We start from the raw sequence: 25,654 nt of genomic DNA, 5'->3' as shown, positions 1-25,654 counted from the left end.
TGCATGAGAACTTTTACTGTAAAGGTAAACTTAACCTTTAAGTTTATAGTGAAAAGAAATTTGAAATTAACATTTAATTTGTTCCATATAAACTGACATGGCCCACAATCTGCTGTTACTTGTAAAAGTGTCTTTATACTACCTTATAGGGAAAAAAAGTTGAAGATGCACTTTAGCCAAAATTGATCCTTAAAGCCCCACCGCAGCTTTAGATTTAAAAATGTAATTGCATGCTTTGGTTAAAATAAAACATCTGCTCTGGCTAGCTGAGTGCTGTCCCCCACCGACTCATAGCTCTGTCCTGCAGCCAACTCTTTCTTGCGGTTGAATGACGCCCAGCGACATTCAACTCAATACTTGCGATTCCAGGGTGTCGAGAAACTACTCCCAAAGAATGTGTCATTGATCCTTCTTGACTCACAGAAAACGCTGCAACATTTAGGATTGCCCACCACCAAAGAATGCTACAAGACAAAGAAAACTACACTTGTCTCATGACCAGCAGGCAGACAGGTAAAGAAGTTGTGTATACTAAACACTGGAAAAAAATCAGGGGGACTGTAAGGAGGAGATTAAAGGACTTGGGAGTTGCCCAACCCTTGAGTAGAGTGTTAAGATCACAGAGACTGCCAATTAAGGGCTTCCGCTTTTCGTCCTGGTATAGCTCTACTCTACCAGTCCACCCTACTTTTTGAATGTCTTGATTCTAGGTAATATCTGCAAATTATTTTGCTCTACCCTTTTAATAGTGTTTAGATGCTACATGGCCTCTCAAGACCTAGAATAGAGCTAGAACTCCATTTGTGGGAGAACTACAAAATGCAGCATCTTACTTTTGGGACTCATAAAATATACTGGCAATGAATAACACACACATAGGGCCAAGTTGCATACAGAAGAAGCATCATATTATATTCTAGGGTCAATTTTCTGAATTGAACAACTTTAAAAAAAAAACTCAAAGTCAGAAGTTGTGGAAAAATTACCATTTTTAAAATGACATTAAAAAAGTACATAAAGTTTAATAATGTAGTTATTAACGCACTTGGGAGTTCTCTTTTGTAAAGAAAGCTTTTAGCAGAATGCATGTCAGCTTTGCACTATATAGCTTTTCCACATATGTTGTAAAGGCAGTGCTCACAATCACTGCCAGCCCGTATGCTAGGATAACATGCACTATACAGTGTATGTCGTTTTTTTAAATTCTTCTAAATCCCTTATTTCCCCTCACCGATTAGCCTAGAAGAGAAGTGATTGTGTGCAGAACTTTTTCTACTGCTTGGAACAGTGCTAGAAGTGGAGGGGAGGGGCGGGTCACACACAGAAGCTGACAGGGAGAGAGGAAGGGGGAGAGGAGAACTGCAGATGACAAAGGCACGTAAAATTACCATGGTGTCAGGGCTCCGCAGCCTTGAATACCGTGGTCAGGACACACAGGGGGACACAGGAACAGGCAAGATCAGACAGTTTTTTTTTACAGTTTAGAAAAGGATAAATGACACAGCACAAGCATTATGTAGTTCATTATGCTTTAAAGGAACAGGGTCGTTTTATTTAAAAAAAATTTAGGGTAACAAACATTTTAATTTAAGGCTAATTTTGAGGCTAAACCATAAACACAAAGTGGGAATAGCATAGATTGTATGCTTCCTGTACTTGTTGGATGAGATGAGGAAGCAAAGTCGGAGTTCAGGTGGGAGTCAGTAACAAACAGGTCAGGAACAGAGGTTGCAGGCCGAAGCATAGTTCAAGTGCAAGCAGGGCTTGGTACAGGTGAATATAAAGAGCAGGTCAAGGCAAGGTTGGTCGGAAACCGATAGGCAAAGTCACAGATTCACAGGTACTGTAATGCTGTAAACAAGAGGGCACAGGTTATGTTCAGCTAATAAGTTTAAATATAAACACATAAAGACGCTTCTACGTGCAGTACATCAGAATTTAATGTGTCAAAAAAGGTTAAAAACACTTACAAGACTCAACTGTGAAAGAGCTCATCAATTTCCAAAAGACGTCCAGCAAGGGGGTCTTACCAGGACGATCCTGTGTCCCAAACACTGACCAGCATAATGGATGGTTGTGAAGGAGCTATTGCGCATGCACCGAAATATGGTTCCTGCAACACAGCGGCACCTTCCGCATTCCTGAAATTACACTGCACACTGCTTTCCTGTGTTTGGGACACAGGGTCAAACCAGGAACACCCCCCTGCTAGACGTCTTTTGTAAACTGATGAGCTCTTTCACTGGCGTTTTTAACCGTTCTTTGACACATTCAATTCTGATCTACTGCACTTAGAAGCGCCTTTCTTTTGTTTTTATATTTTTATCAGAGTTTGCTTCTCTCATGTTGAGTGCTGCTGAAGTGCATCTCAGGTTGCCTGTCTGTGAAATTTCTGCCCACCAATGACTTTTATTTGCATTTCACCGTGGATCAGAGAGCCAGTTTGCCCAGAGCGCCATATATACAATTTTTTGCTAATACGTTTAAATAGCCAATTTTGTGCCAGCATTAGTGACAAGTTGCATATGCATATGTGTGGCTATAAGCCAAACCTGCATCTGAGCATAAATATTCGCACAGGATCACTATTCTACATAGTGGCATGACCTTTCTGACAATATGTTTGATGTGCTTGTAATCAGGACAAACAGGATAGCACGTTATATGGCCAAAAGATGGTGGTATAATGACCAATGGTATAATAAGCTGGTGTAGAAGAACTTGAATGACCTGCATAGATCATGAATTGGGACACTGAATTCAAGCAAGGTCTTCTCATCCAACATCAGTACCTGACCTCACAAATATTCATTTGGCTGAATCGGCACAATTGCCCAATAACACAATCCAAAGTCTTGTGGAAAAGCTTCCCAGAAGGGCAGAGGGATGTATTACTGCAAATTGTTTGGAATTATATGTCCAACGAGCCAATATAGGTGTGATAGGCAGGTGTCCATCAGCTTTTGCCCAAATAGTGCATGTCTTAAAGAATATTTAACTGCATTACTGCATAGAGACTTCCTCTAATGATCAATGAAGATCTATTCATAGATATAGATACATCGGTGAGCACACGTGTGACGCTTGGAAAAACTGCAGAGTGTCACATACCTGAGAGGAGACTGAAATTACGAGGTCGGCCTCTCTTGTATCTCCAGCTATGGCCCCATTGGAAGTGAAACAGAGGGCACTGAGGGACAGGTACATGAGTGACTGCAGATGTAGATAGAGGGACATGCAGCAGGAGATGCGGTTCCAAAGCAAGAGGAGAACCTTCAGGTCAGGAACAGTAGCCTTGCACAGTAGCCCAGACAAGGTTAAAGAAGCGATCCATTTGCTCTGCAGGCCCACAACGTGTGGCTGGTCAGAGCTCTCAGCAGACTTGCAGCAGGACCACTCAGTGGGGTGCAGAACTGCAGCAAAAGACAGCCAGGTGGACACTCAAACAGATCAAGAAGCCAGGTTTAGAGACAGAAGCATGGTCACTGGATTAACCAGGGTAACCAACAGGTGGGCAGCGAGGTACTAAATCATGAGCAGAGTCGAAGTCAGGAACAAACTGGGTCAGGAACAAGTGACAAGACAAAAGCAGGATCCGAGATCAGGTCAGGAGTAAGCCGGGTCAGCAACTAAGAGAACACACTGGAAAAACGCAGGACACCGGGAACAGCTGAAGACCAGTCAGCAGTTGAGCACAGGCAGAAGCATCCTTAAAGTGGTTGTGAAGGCAGAAGCAGAAACCTTCTGTATGCAGCAGCCCCCCTCAGCCCCTCTAATATTTACCATAGCCCCATCTAGATCCACGATGTTGCAAGAGTGTCTCGACTTTCCAGAACTCCCCTCCTTATTGGCTGAGACAGCAGAACGGCACCATTGGCTCATGCTGCTGTCAATCAAAGTCAGTCAGCCAATTGAGAGAGAAAAAGGGCGGCTCTGTGTCTGTACGGACACACAGAGCTGTGGCTGGGCTCGAATCCCCCCATAGTCAGCTGTTTGCTGTGGGGGCACTCAACAGGAGAGAGGGACCAGGAGCACCGAAGAGGGACCCAAGAAGAGGAGGATCTGTGCTGCTCTGTGCAAAACCAACTGCACCGAGCAGGTAAGTATAACATGTTTGTTATATTTAACCAAGAAAAAAAAACATGAGACTTTAGTATCACTTTAAATAGTCCATCTGGCAACAACATGCACCGTGTGCGCATTCCTGCATGCACGCGTGCACCTGATTGCCATTCTGTGGAGATTGCTGCGCAGATATGCTTTTCTATTAGCCAGACGTCTCACAGAAATTCCCTGATAAAGAGATCTAAGGTTCTAGCTGGTGTCTCATTAAACAGATCAGATAACTGAATAGTGTTGCCTAAAGTCGTCTTTGTCATTAAACCGGAGTTCCAGGCTTTCTTTGTTTATTAAAAGTCAGCAACTTCAAAACGTTTAGCTGCTGACTTTTAATAAACAGACACTCACCTGTCCCACGCTCCAGCAATGCGGCCGCGCAGAGCCCCGCACCTCTCCTCAGCGCCTCCATTGGAATTGTGGGCACCCGGCCGTGACAGCTTGCAGGTTTGCGGCCAGGCATGCACTGCGCATGAGTCAGTCGCGCTGCGCTCTCCCAGTGGACAGGTAGGCCCGGATTCACAGACAGCAGCGCACATTTATGTCGCCGTAGCGTATCTTCTGTACGCTACGCCAGCGCAGCGCAGAGAGGCAAGCACTGAATTCACAAAGCCAGTGCTCCCAAAACTGCGCTGGGTTTCCTAGGTTGAAGTGGGCGTGAGCCATGCAAATGAGGCGTGACCCCATGTAAATGATGGGCAGAGCGCCAGACAGATACGTATAACGAACGGCGCATGCGCCGTCCCATGGACGCATCCCAGTGCGCATACTCAGAATCACGTCGGCACTACTCCCTAAGATACGTCGGATCACTGCCTACGGCGTGAACGTAACCTACGCTCAGCCATATTGACGTCCAACGTAAACTACGTAAAATACGCCGGCTTTTGTTCCCTGGTGCAGCCCTTTGCATGGATGCTGCTGAGTTACACCTCCTTTATGGGGCTTAACTTTACGACGTACGTATAACTTACGCGCACTTGCGTCGGGCGCACGCACATTCGTGAATCGCCGTATCTCCCTCATTTGCATATTTGAATGGAAAATCAATGGGAGCGCCAAATGCGTCCAGCATAAATATGCGCCCACTTTATGCCGGCGTAGGCAAGTTACGTCGGTGGGATGAAACCTGTTTTTAGGCGTATCTGGGTCCGGCATACAGATACGACGGCGCATATTTGCACTTACGCGGCGTATCCGGGCCGTAATCTTTCGGGAACCTGTCACGTGTCCCAGAAGATTGCCAGGAGGGAAGGGCCCCCTTTTGTTTGTGAAACAAACAAAAGGGGATGGACTGCAAAACAGTTTTTGTAACTTCATAGCCCATTAAAAAAATGAAAATCAGAAAAAAAGCTAAGCCCCATATCCAAAATCATTCTGGTCAGAATTCCACAGACACCATAGGGTTAATCTTATCTTAATGTTCTTGCTAGTACCTCTTCTGTGTTATTATCTCCTTTAGGACTGCACTGTAGTTAAAGATGAATTGATCACCCTCCCCTATGTGTACACACAGGATCGCTGTTTGTCACCAAGGACGTTTCGGCTGCTTCACGCTGCTCTGGCATCTGTTTCCACGGCTCTGCTTATCCTCACCAACCTCGTGTTCCTGGGTGGAGAACACGTTGGAAAGATCTACTGGGACAGACTGTTTGTACACGGTGAGTACCTTGTAAATGATAGATTTTTACCAAAGCGGCGAAGTGTTCAATACTTTCATGCTCACCTTCCTGCTATTCACCTGCCTCCAGGAAATTAAAATATCATTTAAAACAAAGAATGAAAGGCATAAGCACTTTTCATTGGTGACTGAGCACACTTAATTTTTCTTTCTAACCCATTAAATGTTCAGATACTTTGCTTGGATAATGATGGTAAAATGCTGAGGTTGACATATGTCAGCGCTGTAGGGTTTTTTCTATGTTCTTGCTCTTTTCTGAGTGATTGTAAGTGTTCCTTTTTTTTTAAATACAGATCATTAAAAGGAGATTATATATGATTGTAACTGAATTTAGAATGCTCTGGTTGATGGAAATTAAACTCTAATAAAATTAATACTGGAAAAATTGGTGAACAAATTAAAGTGTTACTGAAGTACAAAAAAAAATTCTAAATAAAATAACAAACATGTTATACTCGCCTCTTCTGTGCAGTAGTATTGCATAGAGTGGCCCCGATCCTCCTCTTCTGGGGTACCCCAGCAGCGATCCTTGCTCCACGTCTTCTCTGTGTGTCCATATAGCAAGCTGCTTGCTATGAAAGCATACAGTGTCTACGCGCTCCCAAGGTCCATAGTTTAATCCTGCCCCTACTTCCTCCTCACTGCATTTGATTGACAGTAGCCAATGGCTCCTGCTACTGCTTGAGTGCTGTGTGAAGAGGAAGAGAGAGGAGAATAGATGTAGCCATGCACAGCGCTGGGTCTATTCTATCCTCTTTCCTTTCTTTTTAAATATTCTTTATTTGTACCCAAAGGAGGAACAAGTGATACATTACATACCGTCCATTGCATACGTACATAGGCCCAGATTCACAAAGGAGATACGACGGAGTATCTCAGATACTCTGTCGATTCTCTCAGAGTATCTATGCGACTGATTCATAGAATCAGTTACGCATAGATATCCCTAAGATCCGACAGGTGTAATTGTTTTACACTGTCGGATCTTAGGTTGCAGTACCGTGGCCGCCGCTGGGGGGAGTTTGCGTCGTAAACCAGCATCGGGTATGCAAATTAGGAGTTACGGCGATCCACGACGGATTTTCGCGTTCGCTACGTCGCCGCTAGTCTAGTTTCCCGTCGCAAAGTTAGTAGTCGTTTTGGGTGCCTTAACTTTACACAGCACACGTATGTGCTGTATAAAGTATGGCCGTCGTTCCCGCGTCAAAATTTTAAAATTAACGTTGTTTGCGTAAGCCGTCCGGGAATACGGAATTACGCTACGCGCGTCGCCGTTTGAAAAAATGACGTCACGTCGCGCAAAGCACGGCGCGTAATTCAAAAGGGAGCATGCGCAGTAGGTCCGGCGCGGGAGCGCGCCTAATTTAAATGGCACACGCCCCTTTGAATTACGCGGGCTTATGCCGGAGGCCGCCGGCGTAGTTTTCATCGCAAGTGCTTTGTGAATCAGGCACTTGCGATGAAAACTTGCGGCGGTGTAACGTATCTACCTGAATCTGGCCCATAGTTCATTACTTATCAGCTCTCAATGTTAATAGGGTATTCACATTTCTCTACTTATGCCTTTCAATGTATACATGTTAAACTTTATACGCTCAAATATATTTGCTTCCAAATCCTCTCTACCTTTTGTTGTCCTTATTTTCATACCCTAGACGACAGGTTAATTTTATCTTAAAAAATAAATAAAAAATTCCCAGCCCCAGAACAAACCCCTCAAACAAAACAAAAAAAAAATGGAGAAGAGGGCCCCTTCCCACTCCTCCCTAATCCCCTCTCCCAGTGGAGGGTCGGGAACCTCCATGTTATTATAGACTCCAAGAACAGGGCGGACTCAATTCCCTACTGTATTCTCCAACAATCTCTTCCCTTTTTCTGAGTATATGAATAAGTTCCATATTGTCCAAGTATTGATATATTGCTCTTTTCTATCCTGAGCCGAGAGCACCAAGTCCTCTATGGCCCCCACATTTCTGACCCTATTAAGCCACACTGCAATCGTTGGTGACCTAGGGTCTTTCCAACATCGAGCAAAACACGCCTTGGCCTCGTTAACTAGGTGACATAAGACTGAGTGTTTATATGTCTGTAATGGTATTTGTGAAAGGTGCAGCAGGAAGAAAGCAGGATTGTCCATTATTAGGTAAGTTGTAAATTTTTGGTAAATCCTCTATCCTCTTTTCTTTCACACAGGAAGGGGGCAGAGAAATATATATATATATTTTTTTACTTAAATGCAAGGAATTCGAAATGTTTTTAGCTTTAGTGTCACTTTAAATCTCAACTTTTTTGTCTTTGTATCGTCCTATACCCCAAATCTTATAATTTGTGAATGACCTTAAAATACTCCTCCTGCTTTTTACCTAATAGTGCTCTGTGCTGGCAGAGCTGAGTAACAGCCACACCCATCAGCACAAGTATCCTGATATAGACTTGCAGGGAAGGAGAGGGGGTGTGTCTGAACAGGGGATTGGGTCTTACTCTGGTTGCTCTGGTGCCTATTGAAAAACACAGTCATATTTAGACTCCCTTCACAGATGCTGTAACAGTTGGGTGGAGGTAAGACTATAACAATGGCGGTGGTTAGCACAAAGGTATCTAAATACATATATATATTTTTGTGACCTTGGTTAGGCCGCAAGGCAGAAACAAATTCCCGAATTAAAAATTTGAAGATAAAAGGAGAATAAATGTATCATTTAGACCGGGGCCGGCAACCCATCGATCGCAATCTACCCATCGATCACAGGCAGGTGATGGGTAGACTATGATCTCTCCTTGCTGACCCGGCGGGCGTGTAATTTACAGGATACAGGGCAATGCACAGCATCCAATATCTAGTAACAGTGGGATTTGGCGGGGGGCATGGCACAAAACCGGCTGTATGTTGGCACGGCATTTTGGATCACCTAGCAGTAATCTCAGGGATGTAAACTGACCACGTCATCATGGATCTGCTTCCACACTTGGGTGTACGTTTAATAAACCGTGATAAGCGGAGATCATGATGATCACGGCTGATCACTGCTTATCACAGAGCATTGCCGGTTTAATAAACTGTGATAAGGAGCAGAGAACACATTCTTCACTTCACATCACAGCACATGGATGTTTTGTCACAAACGGCCAGTTTAATAAACCGTGATCTGAAGATTTCACAGCTCTTCACCTGAAATATCTCCCTTCCAGATTCACCAGCTCAGAGGTGGAGAATCTGGGAGAGAAACTGGTGTAATAAGAGGAAGAAGGCTTATTTCTTGTTAATTTCAACATCAGTGGGTTAAAAATGAATATTAACAACAATATACGTGTGTGTGTGTGTGTGTATATATATATATATATATATATATATATATATATATATATATACACATATATACACACATATATACACATACACACACACACACACACACATATATACCGTATTTATCGGCGTATACGCACACTTTTTTCCCTTAAAATCAGGGCAAAATTGTGGGTGCGCGATATACGCCGATACTTGCTTCCCGCACTGTGTTTGAACTTTGCCGCCGATCCCTGCTTCCTGCGCTGTGTTTGAACGCTGCCGCAGACATATACCGAGCGCAGTATACTCGGGTACAGTCGGCCAGGCTCGGCTCCCTTCTAGGTTATGCGAGAGGAGCCGAGCGTGCCCGAGTGTACTGCGCTCGGTATATGTCGGCGGCGGCGGCGGCGTTCAAACACAGCGCGGGAAGCAGGGATCGGCTCAGAGACAGCGCAGGAGCAGCGGGGAGGACACCACGAAGGTCGTAAACGGACGCCAGACCGGACAAGGCCGCCGATGGACGCCAGGCAAGACACCAAAACTGTAAGTAATAAAAAATAAATAAAATTCAGGAATTTCACGTCCAGAGTAGGGGTGCGCGCTATACGCGGGTGCGCACAATAGGCTGATAAATACGGTATATATATATATATGTGTATATGTGTATATATATATATATATATATATATATATATATATATATATATATATATATATATATACACACACACACATATACACACACACATACATACAGTATTTATATATATATGTAATTTTATTTATATATATATATATATATATATATATATATATATATATATGTTATCACATGTCTGAAAACATTAATTACATGTTCTTTTAAACGTTAGTTTCACTGTTTGAATTCGGCTGCACCATAATCTCACAATATCTCACAAGATTACAGGCAGTCCACCCACTTTTACACAGATCTCGGCTGTTTTCAGAGAAAAAACTTCACCTCTGTTCACCATCTGAGAACTGAAGTTCTCAGTTTATTAAACCGGCTGCAGAGGAGATAATTCTCCTCATGAGAACTGCCGTGAACTGCTGTGAACTGAACGGAGAAAAAACTTCACAGTTTATTAAACGGACACCTTGGTGTGGTCAGTTTTGTACGCAAACCATGGGAAACTGGCAGGATCCCAAGGTGTTTAGCAGCAATCTCCAATATAAAAAAAAGCTAAAGGTCACATTTACCAACTACTTTGTGAATAACCAAATATATATATATGGATATTTTACATTTGAGGTAACATACACTTTAATAGTAAGATGGCAAATAATTACTGGATAAATAATATAATACAAAATATTACAAATGTAAAAAGTATAGCAACATGTTCTTTTGATAAATTTCTTTGAGCACATCTTATATGTGTGTGTGTGTGTGTGTCTAAAAACCAACAGCACAGAGTTGAAATTTGAATCTTTGTTAATCAACTGGTAGAACAGGAGGGTAGGGTGAAGGGATGGTCATCTTCTGCATAGCAAAACTGTATGTTTTTATAGAATTATAGGTTTTCTCATAAATTACTTTTCCAGTATCTTTAGCAGCTATGATGTTAAAAAGAACTACTGATTCCAATAGCAGCAGCTTTTTGTTGCCCATCTAGAGCTGGGGTCAGCAACCCGTCAATCGTGATCTACCTGGCGATCACAGGGTAGCCAACGGCAATCGCGCCCACCAGCCACACGCATCAGGTCCCCTGCCGTGCTTTTGTTTGTATTGTTGGAATACTGGTGAGGGAACACACTGCACCCCTGTGCCTTTACAGAGGGGTGGGCTCCCTCCAGGCTCACTTTCCCTCTGACTGTACATTGCATGTGCTTCTACTATGGAGGCTCTCAAAATTTAGAGTTAGAACTGCAGATAATACTGGGGTGCCGTGAAGAGGCTATGCAGCTTACACATGTATTTGCAAATGTGTGCAAACTAAACCCCTGTTTTTAGTGCATACTGTTTGACAGCATAATTTGATTGATTGCAGGCTGGTCGGTAAATTGAGCTGGGAATTCTCTATGGTTTTGTTTGACATGCGTCACCCTTCCATCTGCTCCTTGCTGCAAAGGCCAGTTATAGGTGGAGGCAGGGGCCATTTTTTGTGATGTCACCAGTGTACATTTTAGTTAACATGTTTTTAAGGGTGTACTCTCTTCTTTAGACCCTTGAAGAAGAGGGTTTGTCCTTGAAATGTGTCAACTAGGATACACATTGGGAACAGATAATGGGGGCATTTACTAACATTTGAGCCTGTTCTGGATTATTGTTAGGTGACAAGTATTGCTATCAAGATCACCTGTGAGTACCTGTCATTTGTATTTATGATACCTTCTAATGCTTGCATAATGATTCCCCATCTGAAAGAGAAGACTGCAAAGCTGTGGATACATTCTACTTTAACGACACAAAGAACTTAAGCATTGATGTAAATACAATCTATATTGTAATGAGTGTTGTCAGCTTCAGTGCCATCAGTCCTCTGTAAGTCACTGGCCCAGAACAAGCATGTAGCGAACAAGGTTAGCTGTCTGAAGCAGAATGGAAAAGACAAATATAGGAGGAAGATTGGTGCTGCACACCCCGAATAGTACATTATGGGAGATTTTCCCCAGAAGGGGTTTTCTTGGCAGCAAAGATTGAATAATTATCAAAATGTAATGATTAAAAATAGATTCTTTATTGACAATGAACATAGGTTATATTAGTGACAGTTCAAATATGAGCTCTGGTACAAAGGGTATATACTCCAATACAAAAATGCAAACACAAATTGGTACATGGCAACAAATGTCTGTATACCATTACTGATGCGTTTTCGATCTGTACAAACGGGGATTGGTTTTCTGTAAAGAGATTGTATTTAACAATTCAAATTCTTTACTAAAAACAATTTAGAAAACAGGGCACATAGTTACCAATCAATGATGTATTGGAAGAAGTCTCATAACCAGAGTTCCTCTAAAAGCCTTCAAGAGATTCAACAAGCACCTCGGCCACCCGACATTCCAGGACAGGGTCACTGGCCCGTATGCGGCTTATAAAGCGTCACACTTATGGACGACCCCCCCCGGTGGCGCATGAGGATGGGAAACCAGCACCTGCAGCGTATCACAGTGCATTGCGCAGCTGTCTGAAGCAGGTCCCATACTCTCTATGAATGGCCCTTCCCTTGTAAAAGCCCTACATTTATGCCTGTAAATATTTGTGATTTATGCTCACATTGAATGTATGTAGTCCGTTAGTCAAGCAAGCAATCAAACAGACTTAGCAAGTGATTAGCGAACCACATCCTAATAACACAGGTGAGTATTTCCAGTCGCAGTGATACCATCTCTTCCCTGCAATGTTTTACTAGGTTCATTAATAACATTTTCTATACTTCACTTGCCACTTTCAATGCATAAAATCAGCATCCATTGTGTAGTTAGGCACAACTTGATTACAGAGGCTTCTCGAAAAAAAAAAAAGACATGTTGCGCCTATTGAAATATAATGTATCTAAGCTCTTTCAACTATTTATGTGCTTTTTTTGTGCTTATTGGATGGTCTGGAAGTTGTAGATTTAGATTTTTTTTGTTTTTAATCTGTTTAGGAGATCCAAACACACAAAATTCATTGACGGGAATATGAATTATTCATTGACTCTTGCTTCTCAAGCAGTGACGTCCTAAAGAGAATTTATAATGGTTTTATTTATTTTAAGCCATATGTTAAAATATAATTTCCAGCAAGTGTTTGTTTTATTGAAAGTATTGGGTTTCATTATCAGAAATGATAGAACTCTTCTTGCTGCCCTGAGCAGCCAGATCCTCTTTTATGTCATTAGTGTGCTTTAGCATAAAAAAGGCAAAGACTGAATGCTGTGGGCGATGTTGGTAATAAGGATCAGTGTTCTTAGTTATAGCTCATTGATTAGGTATATAATGAGGTTGGTTTTATTTGCTCTTTATAAGCTTGCTAGTTTTCCGTTTTAGCAGCAGAACACAAATGTAACAACCGAGAAACCTCGGGTAAGAGACTGGGGTAAGCCTAAAGTAGTGATATTAAAGGCAGATTTTTTTTTTCCTTGTCCAATTTGTTTATTGAATTTCAACAATTAGTATACATAAGTACATTTAGAGCCGGTTCACACTGGGGCGACTTGCGATCCGACTTCATGTCGCCTCAAGTCGTCCCAAGTCGCGCTGTAGAGAAAAACAATGGAAGTGAATGGGAGCGGTGTTCATACACACGACTCAAGGCGATCCGACTTCAGAAAACGTTCCTGTACTACTTCAATCCGACTTGTAGGCGATTTGTACCCATTGATTTCAATGGAAGTCGCCTCCAAGTCTGATCACCGTCTTAACTGAAGCGACTTTCCAGGAAGATAACATACATTTCTCAGGCAAACCTCTCCTGCCCCCCCCCCCTCTCCCAGAGCTGATTGTTGTTTGATTGGCCACTGGAAAGTCTCCTGTCCTGGAGACGACTTCAAGTTGTGTTGTAAATCGCCCCAGATCGCCTGAGAAGCAGGGTCGGGCCTCTAATGAGCACATGGAGATCAGCTTTTCCACTTCCATGAACCATCTTCCAACTAGAGTTACCTTGTCCACCTGTTACTAAGTGAAAAACTTCATCGTTGTTTGCTGGTTGAACGTTCTGATGTGGTTCGGTTTATCTCCATGATTCAACTGATTTCAAGCTCTATTGATCCTTTGGGCATAAGCTCATTTGGGTCCATCACATCCGGTAAGCCTCCAATGGTGGCGGGCGTTATCACATTACGGCGTTATGGCCTACCTGGCTGGAGCGTGCGTGCTACGCAGTGTTCCTGGTTCCGGGACCATGTTGGTCCGGAACATTTGAGCAGCGACGGGGACCCAGTGATCGACTGGGTTCCCACCTCTGAGGATCCCAAGCATTATAGCTGTTCGGGGAGTCCGTCTGAGGAGCACCAATGAGAGGCCGGCGGTCCAAAAGGATTTCGACAAACCACCGGGGATCAAGATAGCGGGACACTGAAGGATTGATCACCTGTCAGTCGGTACCTGGACAACGTTGAGAAGGAGACCCAGGCGTAATTTACCTAAGGAGGATTGCCTCCGTAACTGCAATCAGAGAAGGCCTGTGGCAGAGGTGTCTCCCTGACGTTCATTTCAAGGAGGGTCTGTGGCAGAGACTTTTCCTCAAAGGTTCGAGTGATACTCTGGCTGCCAGGTCAGTGAGAGAGGCCTGTCCAGGTACGCTATTCCCACTCAAGCAGTAGTGGCACAGAGAAGTGTTACACTTGGGAGCAGGACTGTTTCCCTATTGCTGCGCATGAATTTGGTATTCTCCTTTCTTTCTTCAACTCTACTTTCCTCACCACAAGTTTATTTGTTTTTATCCGGCTGGGTAATAAAGAGCACAGAAAAGACACTTGTTGCGAACATTCCTTTACCATTGCTATATGCACCATTCACCCCTAGGAATTCGTAAGAGCCACAAGGTAAATGTGCCACACAAAACAAACCAGCAGCTCCTCTGGGGGTAGTGCTACATATGCAACCAGAACTATATAAAGAGTAAATTGAAAAAGGATAGAGAGATTGGGGGGGGGGGGTAGTAGATGAGGTGAAGAAGGTGAAAGAAAGAATGGTCATAGGTAGGAAAAAAAGTAAGATTTACATTTTTTTTAATAACAAAGATATCTTACCTGCTCTGTGCAGTGGTTTTGCATAGAGCAGCCCTGATCCTCCTCTTCTCTGGTCCCTCGCTAGCGCTCCTGGCCCCTTCCTGCTCTGTGTTGCCACAGCAAGCAGCTTTCTATTGGGGCACCTGAGCAGGCTCGCTCCCAAACTGCTGCTCTGTGCATTCTTTTAAACTCAAAACGCGGCTCAGCACCGCCCCCACTTTCTCATTTGCTGTGATTGACAGTAGCAGAGGCCGATGGCTCCCGCTGCTGTCTCAGCCAATGAGGGGGAAGAGACCCGGGAGAGACTGATATGAGGAAAGACGGGAATAGACAGCCGCACTCCAAAAAAAAAACTAAGGTTGTCTTTATTGTAAAAGGATAAAAAATGCACTACAAAACAAGCAGAACTCAAGGAAAACAGCCTACGCGTTTCACACTCCAATTAGTGCTTAGTCATAGCACTCTTTATTTCCTGAACTGTTGCTGATCTTCTCAACACACCCACCTGGAGTGGTCACTCCCTTTAGACCCGGGAGAGACGCTGTTCATGTGCACATCGCTGGTTTGAGATGCGGCTTAATATATTAGGGGGGGGGGCTGCTGCTGTACACAGGTTTTTTTACCTTCATGCATAAAATGCATGAGCCCTCACAACCACTTTAAGGCTTTTTTTCATTGTGGATAGAGTAAGGCAGGGTTATAACCCCTGTCAGTTTCTTTATTGCCATCTGTGTCCAATTGGGAAGATTTCCCTTCACTTCCTGTCCCATAGCCAAAAACATAAAGTGAGAGGACATTCCTCCAAAGTGAGGGAATCCTGGGGTGTCATCAAAACTAGTGTTCCCATTGGATGCTTTCCCTTTTATTCCTGTTCTGTTGTGTGTGAGAATGTGTGTTAATTTTGCAAACTAAGGCAAAGACAGCAACAACCTGACAGGTAATCAAATCCTCTTCTACTCTATTCAAAACTAAATATATATAAAACAAAAAACATTTCCCTTTAGTTATACATTAAGCTCACCATACATTAGTAAACTTCAAACAGTGCAGTCGATGACTTGATGAATGTCAGTCAAAAGTCCCTGAAAATGTAGTTTGTTTTTAACATTCGAATTTGGAAGGAATGTAATTTCTCAAAAAAAAAGTTATGCCGCGTACACACGATCTGTTTGTCTGATGAAAACGGTCTGATGGACCGTTTTCATCAGACAAACCGATCGTGTGTGGGCCCCATCAGTTTTTTATCCATCCATCGGTTAAAAAACTAGGAACTCGTTTTAAAATTATCTGATGGTTAAAAAAACGATAGAAAAAAACGATCGTCTGTGGGGGCACGTCCATCGGTTAAAAATCCACGCATGCTCAGAATCAAGTCGACGCATGCTTGGAAACATTGAACTTCGTTTTTCTCAGCACGTCGTTGTGTTTTACGTTACCGCGTTCTGACACGATTGTTTTTTTAACCGATGGAGTGTAGGCACGACTGATTGAAAGTCAGCTTCATCGGATATCTGATGAAAAAATCCATCAGACCATTCTCATCGGATGAACCGATCGTGTGTACAGGGCATTAGAATTTTTTTTGTTCAAGAAACCATTTCCATCCTGGTCCATCAACTTTTCTCATTACTGCAGTAGAAAACTAAAGGCAATTTGACCCCACTAACAATTAGAAAATCAAACAGATGTTCTTAAAATTTAAAATTTCAATCAAAATTCTACCAGTGCATGGCCAGTTTTAGAATTTAGAAATCCAGTAAAAACAATGGGAGTGTAACTGAACAAAACTCTCCAGCTAAGATTACATAACCTGAAATACAATATACCTTCTAGGACATATATGCAAGAATGCCGATTTTAATAATACACATAGGTTGATTCTTTGCTACGTACAATATACTCACAAATCATGTGAAAACCACATCGGAAGTCACAAAAAATTCTATATTGGCAAAACAAAATGTATGTCAAGATATTACATAACGTAGATGATTCTTTATGAGAACGTGAGGGATGACTCGCAAATCAGATTAATTTCAGTGTTCTCATTTGTCATCTCACAAATTTATGCCAGATACATTAACTATGTCTATTTCCAAATGAACAATGATAGGAAAACATCTGCCAATGTGTCACATGGTCCCCTAGTCGGGAACACTATTATTTTCCTCCATATTAATTAACAAAAGAAAATGCCAGTTTTGTATTAAAAAGTTATAAAAATCAGATTTTTCTTTCCTTAAAACCCTTGCAACAGTACTAATTTTGTTTATAGCATATCCCAGGATCCTCATCTTGCTCCTGTAATTGGCTCGTTGTTGTCCCCATACATCTGAACAATACTTGAGGTCAAACTACCAGTATCTCCTACAATGTATTTAGGCCTAAGTGTCCTTTCACACAGGGCTTTCCAATCAGATCCGCCTATTTATTTTATTTCTTTCAGGTACTTGTATAGCGCTGTAAATTTTACGCAGCACTTTTACATATACATTGTACATTCACATCAGTCCCTGCGCTCAAGGAGCTTACAATCTAAGGTCTCTAACTCATATTCATACATACACATACTAGCCTATCAGTTTTTCAGGCGGATCTAATCGAACCTTGCAGTCTCCACTTTCGAGCAGCGCATATTAGCGGCCACATGTCCTTTGACACCCGTTGCCATCCATACCGCTCCTGCCTGCAAAAAACATATTTTTCACCTGCCTGGTGGATTGGATAGGATCGGATAAAAATGGACATGCAGTCTATTTCCATCCGATGTCCCCATAGAGGAGAGCAGGACTGTGTCTGTGTTCGCTTTGCACAGTGTGCAGACACGGACCCATCATCCGCCAGCTCGGCAGGTATCAGCGGAGCAATCCAACGCTGAGCAAGCAGAATCAGAAAAAAAATATGTGTGAAAGGGGCCTAAAGCTGACGATTGGTTACATCTTTTTTTGTTATGCAGCAGGTAAAATAAGTACTGTATTGAACCAGTCACCATTTTTCTAGGTAAATATATTTCTAAAGGTGAGAAATGATACCGCTCTAAAAACTGCTGATCTCTTGGCTTTGCTTCCATCCCACTAAACCACAAAGATACTGGCTATGCACAGGTGCATTGGATAGAAGAAAATCCTGGACTGCCGCACTCCTTAAAACAATGTCTTTATTGTATAAATAAAATCCAAAAAACAACCAAAGCGATGCAGTCAAAATGAAGTGAACAACAGGAAAAAGGTGGCTGACATGTTTCACATTATGTGATGCTTACTCGTAGCTGGTTCCGGGGACCGCCGCGGCTCCATCTAGCCAACAGCACTACTGGCTAGCACCATTACCCTGATGCTGCCCTGGGACCCTAAGTGGTCCCCTTCATTTTCACATTTACTCATCTTTTACTGAGTTCATATGCATCCTAACATGTGCCACCATTGGGCTCCTGTTTCCAGGACCCCCAGACCTATCACCACTTGTTTCACCATTCAGACAAGTAGGTTCTTCCACACATGCATCTCCCATAGCTACCGCACGGGATTCTGTCTGGTCGCGCCCGCTGATCTCACCTTGCGGGATTTCTTTTAGATGTGCTCCTGATGAAGCGGTGTAGTCCGCAAAACTAGTCGAGACCATGATAACCTCCAACCCATTGCGTCATTCCCCTTTTTGGGGACCTCGATAGTGGTGTTGCAAATGGTTATCACCATTTTAATTGTGTATTTTTGTCCTGTTTTATGTTTCAATAAAAAATGTATTTCTTGCTTTAAATTTATACTTCTATTCCCAATTTTGTATCTGTACCGCAATAGTCCTATTGGCCCCCCTTTTTTCTCTTTTGGTTCTTTGGTTTGGGGACCTTAGACCAAATTATTCCATATCTAAACTTTAAGGATGATGGTACTGTAGCGCTTCCCCCGAAGGAGCCACTGGTTGAATTTGGGGATTGGCCTATTAAGTTACCCTGGCGTTGTCTAGGGGTGTAATTGTAGAAACAAACAGTGAGCGAAGGTCCAGACAGTGAATAAAGGTTTTTTTCCAATGCTTTATTTTCCAGGCCAACATCAACATCAATTGGGAAGGACAAAGTTGATGAGTAGAGAGAGAGGAAGAACCTTGCAGTATCAGGCCTGGATATTGAATAGAGCAGTCAGTACTGCTCTGCGTAGTACCAATTTGTAACTCGTCGCCACTCAAACTGAGTGGATAAAGTGCCCCCGGACAGACCCTTTTTTACAGGCCTGGCAGCCAAGATGTCACTTAGGATTTCTAGGAGGAACGGGCCGCTCTCACAGACTCGGCTCGGGCCTCTGCCACAGGCCAATTACAATAACTGAGCTAGATAGATAGATGGAGCGAATCCTCCCAGTAGATTTCTGCATCAGTCACCAGATGACAACAAACATACCTGTCAGTACTCTGGTCACCGGATCCCCAATTCGTTTGTTCAGGCTCTGTTGGATGACCTGCCTCCCCCTCAAACCGACTCCCCAATCGAACGTCACCCAGCCTGGGATCCTTTCAATGGAACCGTGAACCCAGCCAGTCACTGGGATGAGGTCTCAAGTAGTCTGCAATTATGGCCAGGTGGGCCACGCCGGCGGGGTCCATGGATGCGCGCACCCTGAAGGTGGATGCCGCACCTGGAATGGGGACCCCGTGAAGAAGATTTTAGAACACATGACACCTGTCACAGATATACTCCTCTCCATCACGCCCCGCGAGGGAAAAAGCTCCTGTGATTGGCTGCTGGAGAAACGTACTCTGCCAGAACCCCTCTGGCGCCAACTGCTGGCCAGGGATGACATTGCATCCCTGGACCACAGACTGACCCAGTGGACATTTCTGGAATGAAAGAAGTCACAAAATGTAAACAAATAGTGAATGGGGGCAAGGTAAATCTCCCATTCCCCACTAACTTTAGCGTAGTGCCCATACTGAAAGTAAGGGGGCGCTACAGTACCTTTTATTGTAATATCTATATTTCCATTTCAGAGGCTTCTATTTCACAGTAATGCCACTTGGTATAAAAGAATATGTAATGAACGTGCAGATGTTTTATATAAATGTTTAATTTAATATGTTGATGAAGAGGGGGAAAATATGAAGCAGGGAAAGCAAAATATAAGCAGATTAAACCTCAGCTTTAATAGTCAGTGGGCACTGATTCACTTTAAAGCGGAGTTCCACTCAAAAGTGGAACTTCCGCTTTATAGGGGTTGTAAAGGTAAAAAAAAAATTCCCTAAATAGCTTCCTTTACTTGCACATGCGCAGTGCGTGCCCGGCCGTGAAGCCGGAAGCTGTCATGGTTGGGTGCCCAGAGTGTGAATAGAGGCGCCGAGGAGAGAAGAGCGGCGAGGAGCGACGCTCCGTGCGGCCGCATCGCTGGACCGTGGAACAGGTAAGTGTCTGTTTATTAAAAGTCAGCAGCTATACTTTTTGTAGCTGCTGACTTTTTTTTATTTGTATACAACATTTTACAAGTATATGTACCACATATGCATCAAGAGGTCCGTACAAACACAATAACGTGCCAAGAAGTATGCAAACTATTCCCACAATACGTGGGATCAGGAGGGATTGGGCCATAGGCCAACGTAGTGTGACTACGAGGGGAACAGAAAAATAATAAAAAGAAAAAATAATGCAATAAAGAACTGATCCCTCAAATAATCATGTTAATAACCCTGGCACGGTGAGCCGTGGAGCTGCTGACTTTTAATAAACATTAACTGCTTGCCGACCAGCCGCCGCAGTTATACGGCGGCAGGTCGGCTCTGCTGGGCGAGATCACGTAGCTATACGTCATCTCGCCAAGCAGCCAATAGGCGCTCGCCCCCGACTCTCGCGCGCGCCCGGGGGGCGCGATCGCCGCCGGGCAACCGCTATCGCTCGTTATAGAGTGAGGACCGGGAGCTGTGTGTGTAAACACACAGCTCCCGGTCCTGTCAGGGGAGAAATGCCTGACTGTCTATTCATACAATGTATGAACAGCGATTAGTCATTTCCCCTAGTGAGTCCACCCCCCCCTACAGTTAGAACACACCCAGGGAACATACTTAACCCCTTCTCCGCCCCTAGTGTTAACCCCTTCCCTGCCAGTGGCATTTTTATAGTAATCCAATGCATTTTTATAGCACTGATCGCTATAAAAATGACAATGGTCCCAAAAATGTGTCAAAAGTGTTCGAAGTGTCCGCCATAATGTCTCAGTACCGAAAAAAAAATCGCTGATCGTCGCCATTACTAGTAAAATAAAAATATTAATATAAATGCCATAAAACTACCCCCTATTTTGTAAACGCTGTAACTTTTGCACAAACCAATCAAACGCTGATTGCGATTTTTTTTTTACAAAAAATATGTAGAAGAATACGTATCAGCCTAAACTGAGGAAAAAAATTTTTTTTATGTATTTATGGGGGATATTTATTATAGCAAAAAGTAAAAAATATAATTTTTTTTCAAAATTGTGATAAAATACCACTAAAAGAAAGCTCTATTTGTGGGGAAAAAAGGACGCCAATTTTGTTTGGGAGCCACGTCGCACGACCGCGCAATTGTCAGTTAAAGTGCTCTGGTCTTTGGTCCGGGGCTGAAGTGGTTAAAAGGCTGGAACTCCACTTTAAGTATGGTTACATTTAATTTTGAGTATAGGTCTACATTGACATTTAAAAAGTTGATTTATTCTAAGAGCAGCCTTGGTAAACAATATTATTCTTTTATACTTTGTTTGGGCTTTGCAGCCCTTTATGGCTCGGCACGCATCAGCTTCCTCTCTTTGTTGCTGCCGGTCTCCAGCGTGGCTGATTCTTGTGGAGGCAGCCGCCAGCTCCTGGCAGGTGCGCTCTTGGCAAACATCTGAGCCACTTTGCAAAATCAGAGCTCAGCAAGTGCTAGCCGTCGTTCCAGAACATTGTGCCAGCTCAACTATTTTTGTTTATTTGGAGACTCTATGTGGTCCTTTTCCCTGGTGGACAGCTGCCAGTGCAAACCAAGCTGTAATTTAGCAATTGTTAACACTTTTTTCACCTTAATGTGACTACAACATCATAATTACCACTTTCAGAACACAAGTTTTGTGGTTAGACAGCCGGATTTCTTGCATACTCATTGCATTTTACTGTTTATTGGTGTGTTTAGATCAATATTTTATTGAATCAAGCATACATTTGAATCACGCTGATGGCATTTATCATCATAGAATAGATGTGTTAGTGTTTTTGAAGTTGGCAGCACTGAAGTGGATGCGGAACTGCAGTATTTAGTCGCTGACTAACTAGAGCTTTGCATGTGTTTTGACCGCAGAATTTCTCAGAAAAAGTGTGGGTTATGGGAAAATTAATTAGGGGAATTTACTAAGACTGGAACAGACAGAATCTGAAGCAACTTTGTATGGTAACCAATTTCTAGCTTTCATTTTGGAAACGTAACTGAACTCACACTCGCTTCCTCAATGCGTTTACTAAATAAGATCTTGTTAATGCCTGGCACAAGCTGAACCCTCTCCTACACATGTATTACTCTTCCCAACATGACCTCTACACCTGCATATATCACATCTGGGTCAAGTGTACTTTTCTCCCCATCCTTTCTAAAGCAAAAATGATATCCTTGCCATGGTCAGACCATGACCCCGCTATAATACATTGTCACTCCCTTCTTCTGAGGCCCCATTTGACTTCAAGGTCCCTCAACATTTCCCTTTTGGCACATCTCAAGATCCTAGAGCAGAGTTTCTCAACCTTTCTTCAGTAAAGGCACCCTTTAAAATTCCACAAAATCCCGAGGCACCCCTTATTCTAAAATGTGAAAAACAAAACTCATGCCTTGTACACACGATAGATATTCCGACCATGTGTGGGCCCCATCAGACTTTTTTCCGTCGGAGTTTAGAACTAGAACATGTTTGATTTTTTTTCCGATGATAATTCCGATCGTCTGTGTGGAACTCTGACAGAAAAAAAACACGCATGGTCAGAATCAAGTCGACGCATGCTCGGAAGCATTGAACTTAATTTTTCTCGACTCGTCGTAGTGTTTTACGTTACCGCGTTTTGGACAGTCGGAATTCGGTCTGACAGTGTGTATGCAAAATGGTTTGAACGAAATTCTGATGGAAAATTCCATCTGATTTTATCCCATCGGAAATTCCGATCGTGTGTACAGGGCATATTAGTTTTGCATAATGTAGCAACATCCACATGCATAGGGCACCCAACATTAGAGGTGATTTATTCTTCCTTAGCAAATACACGTTTGCACACTGGTACTAGTTTAGCATTTCAATGTTTCTCTTCTACCTCAGTTTCTCTCTTTTACTCAGCTAACGTGAACCTGGTGCTGAAGGAGATGGGCAGGGGAGGGGCAAACAAGGATGCAGTGCAGATGCCCGGCATCCTTCTTATGAAACAATGACATCATTGGTTGTTAGGACACTGGCAGCTAGAAGGTTGTAAGGTGCACAATGGAAACCTGTGATTTTGTGTAACTAATAGGTGGGCTTGATCCACCTTTCTAGGTGTTTTGCCAAGACACCCTTGAAGACAGCTGAAGGCACCTTGGTTGAAAAAGGCTATCCTAGAGAAACTTAAATTTATTACTAAGGAATACTTCTTTACTAATAAGGATTCTGTTTTTTCGCCAGCAGTGATGGGTGAAGCATACAAGGCGGTTCTTAGGGAACATTTAATTCAGTTAGCTTCCCAATGCAAAAAATAAAGAGATAAGTATAGACTGGATCTTGAATCTGAATTGGAACACATCTCACAACTGCACAATGTTAACCCCAACCTATATAACCACACCCAATTGGACAGGGACAGAATTAAACCAGACACTGTAAAAAAAAACTTTGCTGGACAAAACAAAAATTTTAGGCACAGAGCAGCAAACTTGACATTATGCTAGCAAAGTGTGAAAGCACAACCTTATTACTCTCCACACCATCCAGAACGAGCTAACCAGCAACCCAGTGGAAATTATTACCACTTCAACATGCTTTTTTGATGCTTCAGTGGTGCTTTGATGATGCTTCGGTGGTTGGTGGTGCGATCATGATGCTTCAGTGGTGATTTTTTAAGCTTTAACAAAGCTTGGCAAATGCCCTGTGTGTGTGTGTGTGTGTTGATTTTCGATTTGTTTTAAAGGGGCCCAGTAGTACCCCCACTCATCAGATCCCCAGGTCATTAGTACCCCTGTTAAGCATAGCTCCAGCTCATTAGTACCCTCGTTCAGCAGATCCCTATCTTATTAGTACCCTCTTTCAGCAGATTCTTTACTTAGTAGTAACCCACAGCTCTGCTGATCCCTTGCTCAGTAGTAGCTCCCAGCTCATCTGATGCCCCACTCATTAGTAACCCCGAGCTCTGCTGATCCTCTGGTTTGCTGATCCTTCTTTCGCTCTGATCCCTGCTCATCTCCTGCTATATTGCTCCCATGTTGCACATCACATGTGACATTTCTAGTTTCTCCTGCTCCAGTCCCCCAGCTCTGCCGATCATCTGTTCTCAGTCTTCTGACTGTTGCTCACTCTTCTCTCTCCGATTACTGTTCACCTTCTGCTATAGTGTTCCTGTTATGCACACCACGTGTGCCGTCTAATAGTTGCTCCACTCCAGGCCCTACCCAGCTCACCTTCCTGCTGTTCCACGCTGCATACCAGATGTAAAGTCTGCACCAAATACTCCCACAATATAAACGCATAAACTGGAAGTGACTGCTAATGACATCTTTCTGGTTCGCTTGTTGGTTTACCAGTGCATCCTGGGATATCTCATACCTGCAATACCTACAAAAAGAAGAGAAACTAAAGCTGAATAAAAGCTTAGTGATATGGTGTACCATCATTGAAAATTGTAATGGATTGTAGTCTATTGCCTTATACCTGAAAGTAATCTCGATGTATGTAATTTTATATGAGTGCTTCAATAAACTTTATTCTGGATAAAAAAAAAAGCTGAATAAAAGCCTCTCAAAAGCTGCAGGTGCTGTAAGGGAATTTTGTCACTTCTATTGAGGCTTTGAAGATGCTTTGAATCACCATTAAAGCGACATGGGGTATAATCTTTAGAGCAAAGCAAACACATGAACAGGACTGTAAGCTTACCATTTCATTTAGGGACTAGCTTTTTGATTGGCATTCAGAATGCTTGAAAAATGTGCCCAGTGCCACATTTTGAAGCAGGTGTAAACGAGCCCCAAGAGGCAGCTATCTCAACTTTATGCTCCCCCACCCCCATTTCCCACTGATAGTGGAGGAATTCTTCCAATAGCTTCATCATCATCATCATCATCTCAGGTCATCATAAAACAGCCATCAAAACTCTCAAATCGAATAAAAGAGCGGGCCCCTTTGATTATTCTCAATTCTATATATAAAAAAAGAAATTCTCTGATATTACTGCCCCACACTTAGTTACAGTCTTTGGAAAGTGCAACGTTTATCCACCAGATAATTGACAGAAGACTTCTGTCAATATGATTCCCAAACCAAATCAAAACCCACATTCTTGCTTCAGCTATAGGCATATCTCATTGAATACTGACATTTGGCAAAAATGTTACCTTCAGAATCAATGTGGTTCTGGGCAAACCCATTTACAAAGACCAAGTAGTTTTCATACATACAGATAATGGTGAGAATGTGCGGGCGAGTAATGCAGTTAGTTCGTCTGGCCAAATCCAGGTCCCTTGAGACAATGTTACTCAATATTGATGGCCGTAAAGCCTTTGATACGCTTTCAGAGCCATATACTGTATATTTTTCGTGCTCTGCAAATGGATTACTGCTTTGTATGCCACTCCGACAGCAACCTTTAAAGGGTAACTCTACTTTCTCTGGTCTGATGAAACCAAGATTGAACTCTTTGGCCTGAGTGGCAAGCGTCATGCCTGGAGGA

The 25,654-nt window shown here is 42.9% G+C and overlaps 1 protein-coding gene across 1 annotated transcript in view; it reads left to right on the top strand.

Annotated features, from left to right (window-relative positions):
• HHAT (hedgehog acyltransferase) overlaps positions 1–25,654 on the top strand; it is a 375,962-nt gene that overhangs the window by 242,781 nt on the left and 107,527 nt on the right. The window contains exon 11 of the mRNA XM_040351495.1: positions 5,633–5,777. Within this exon, the coding sequence (XP_040207429.1) occupies positions 5,633–5,777 (145 nt within the window). The remainder of the gene's footprint in view (positions 1–5,632; positions 5,778–25,654) is intronic.

This window comes from Rana temporaria, chromosome 4, assembly GCF_905171775.1.
Source record: "Rana temporaria chromosome 4, aRanTem1.1, whole genome shotgun sequence".
NCBI classification, from domain to species: Eukaryota; Metazoa; Chordata; class Amphibia; order Anura; family Ranidae; genus Rana; species Rana temporaria.
This window is presented reverse-complemented; position numbering and strand designations above follow the sequence as displayed.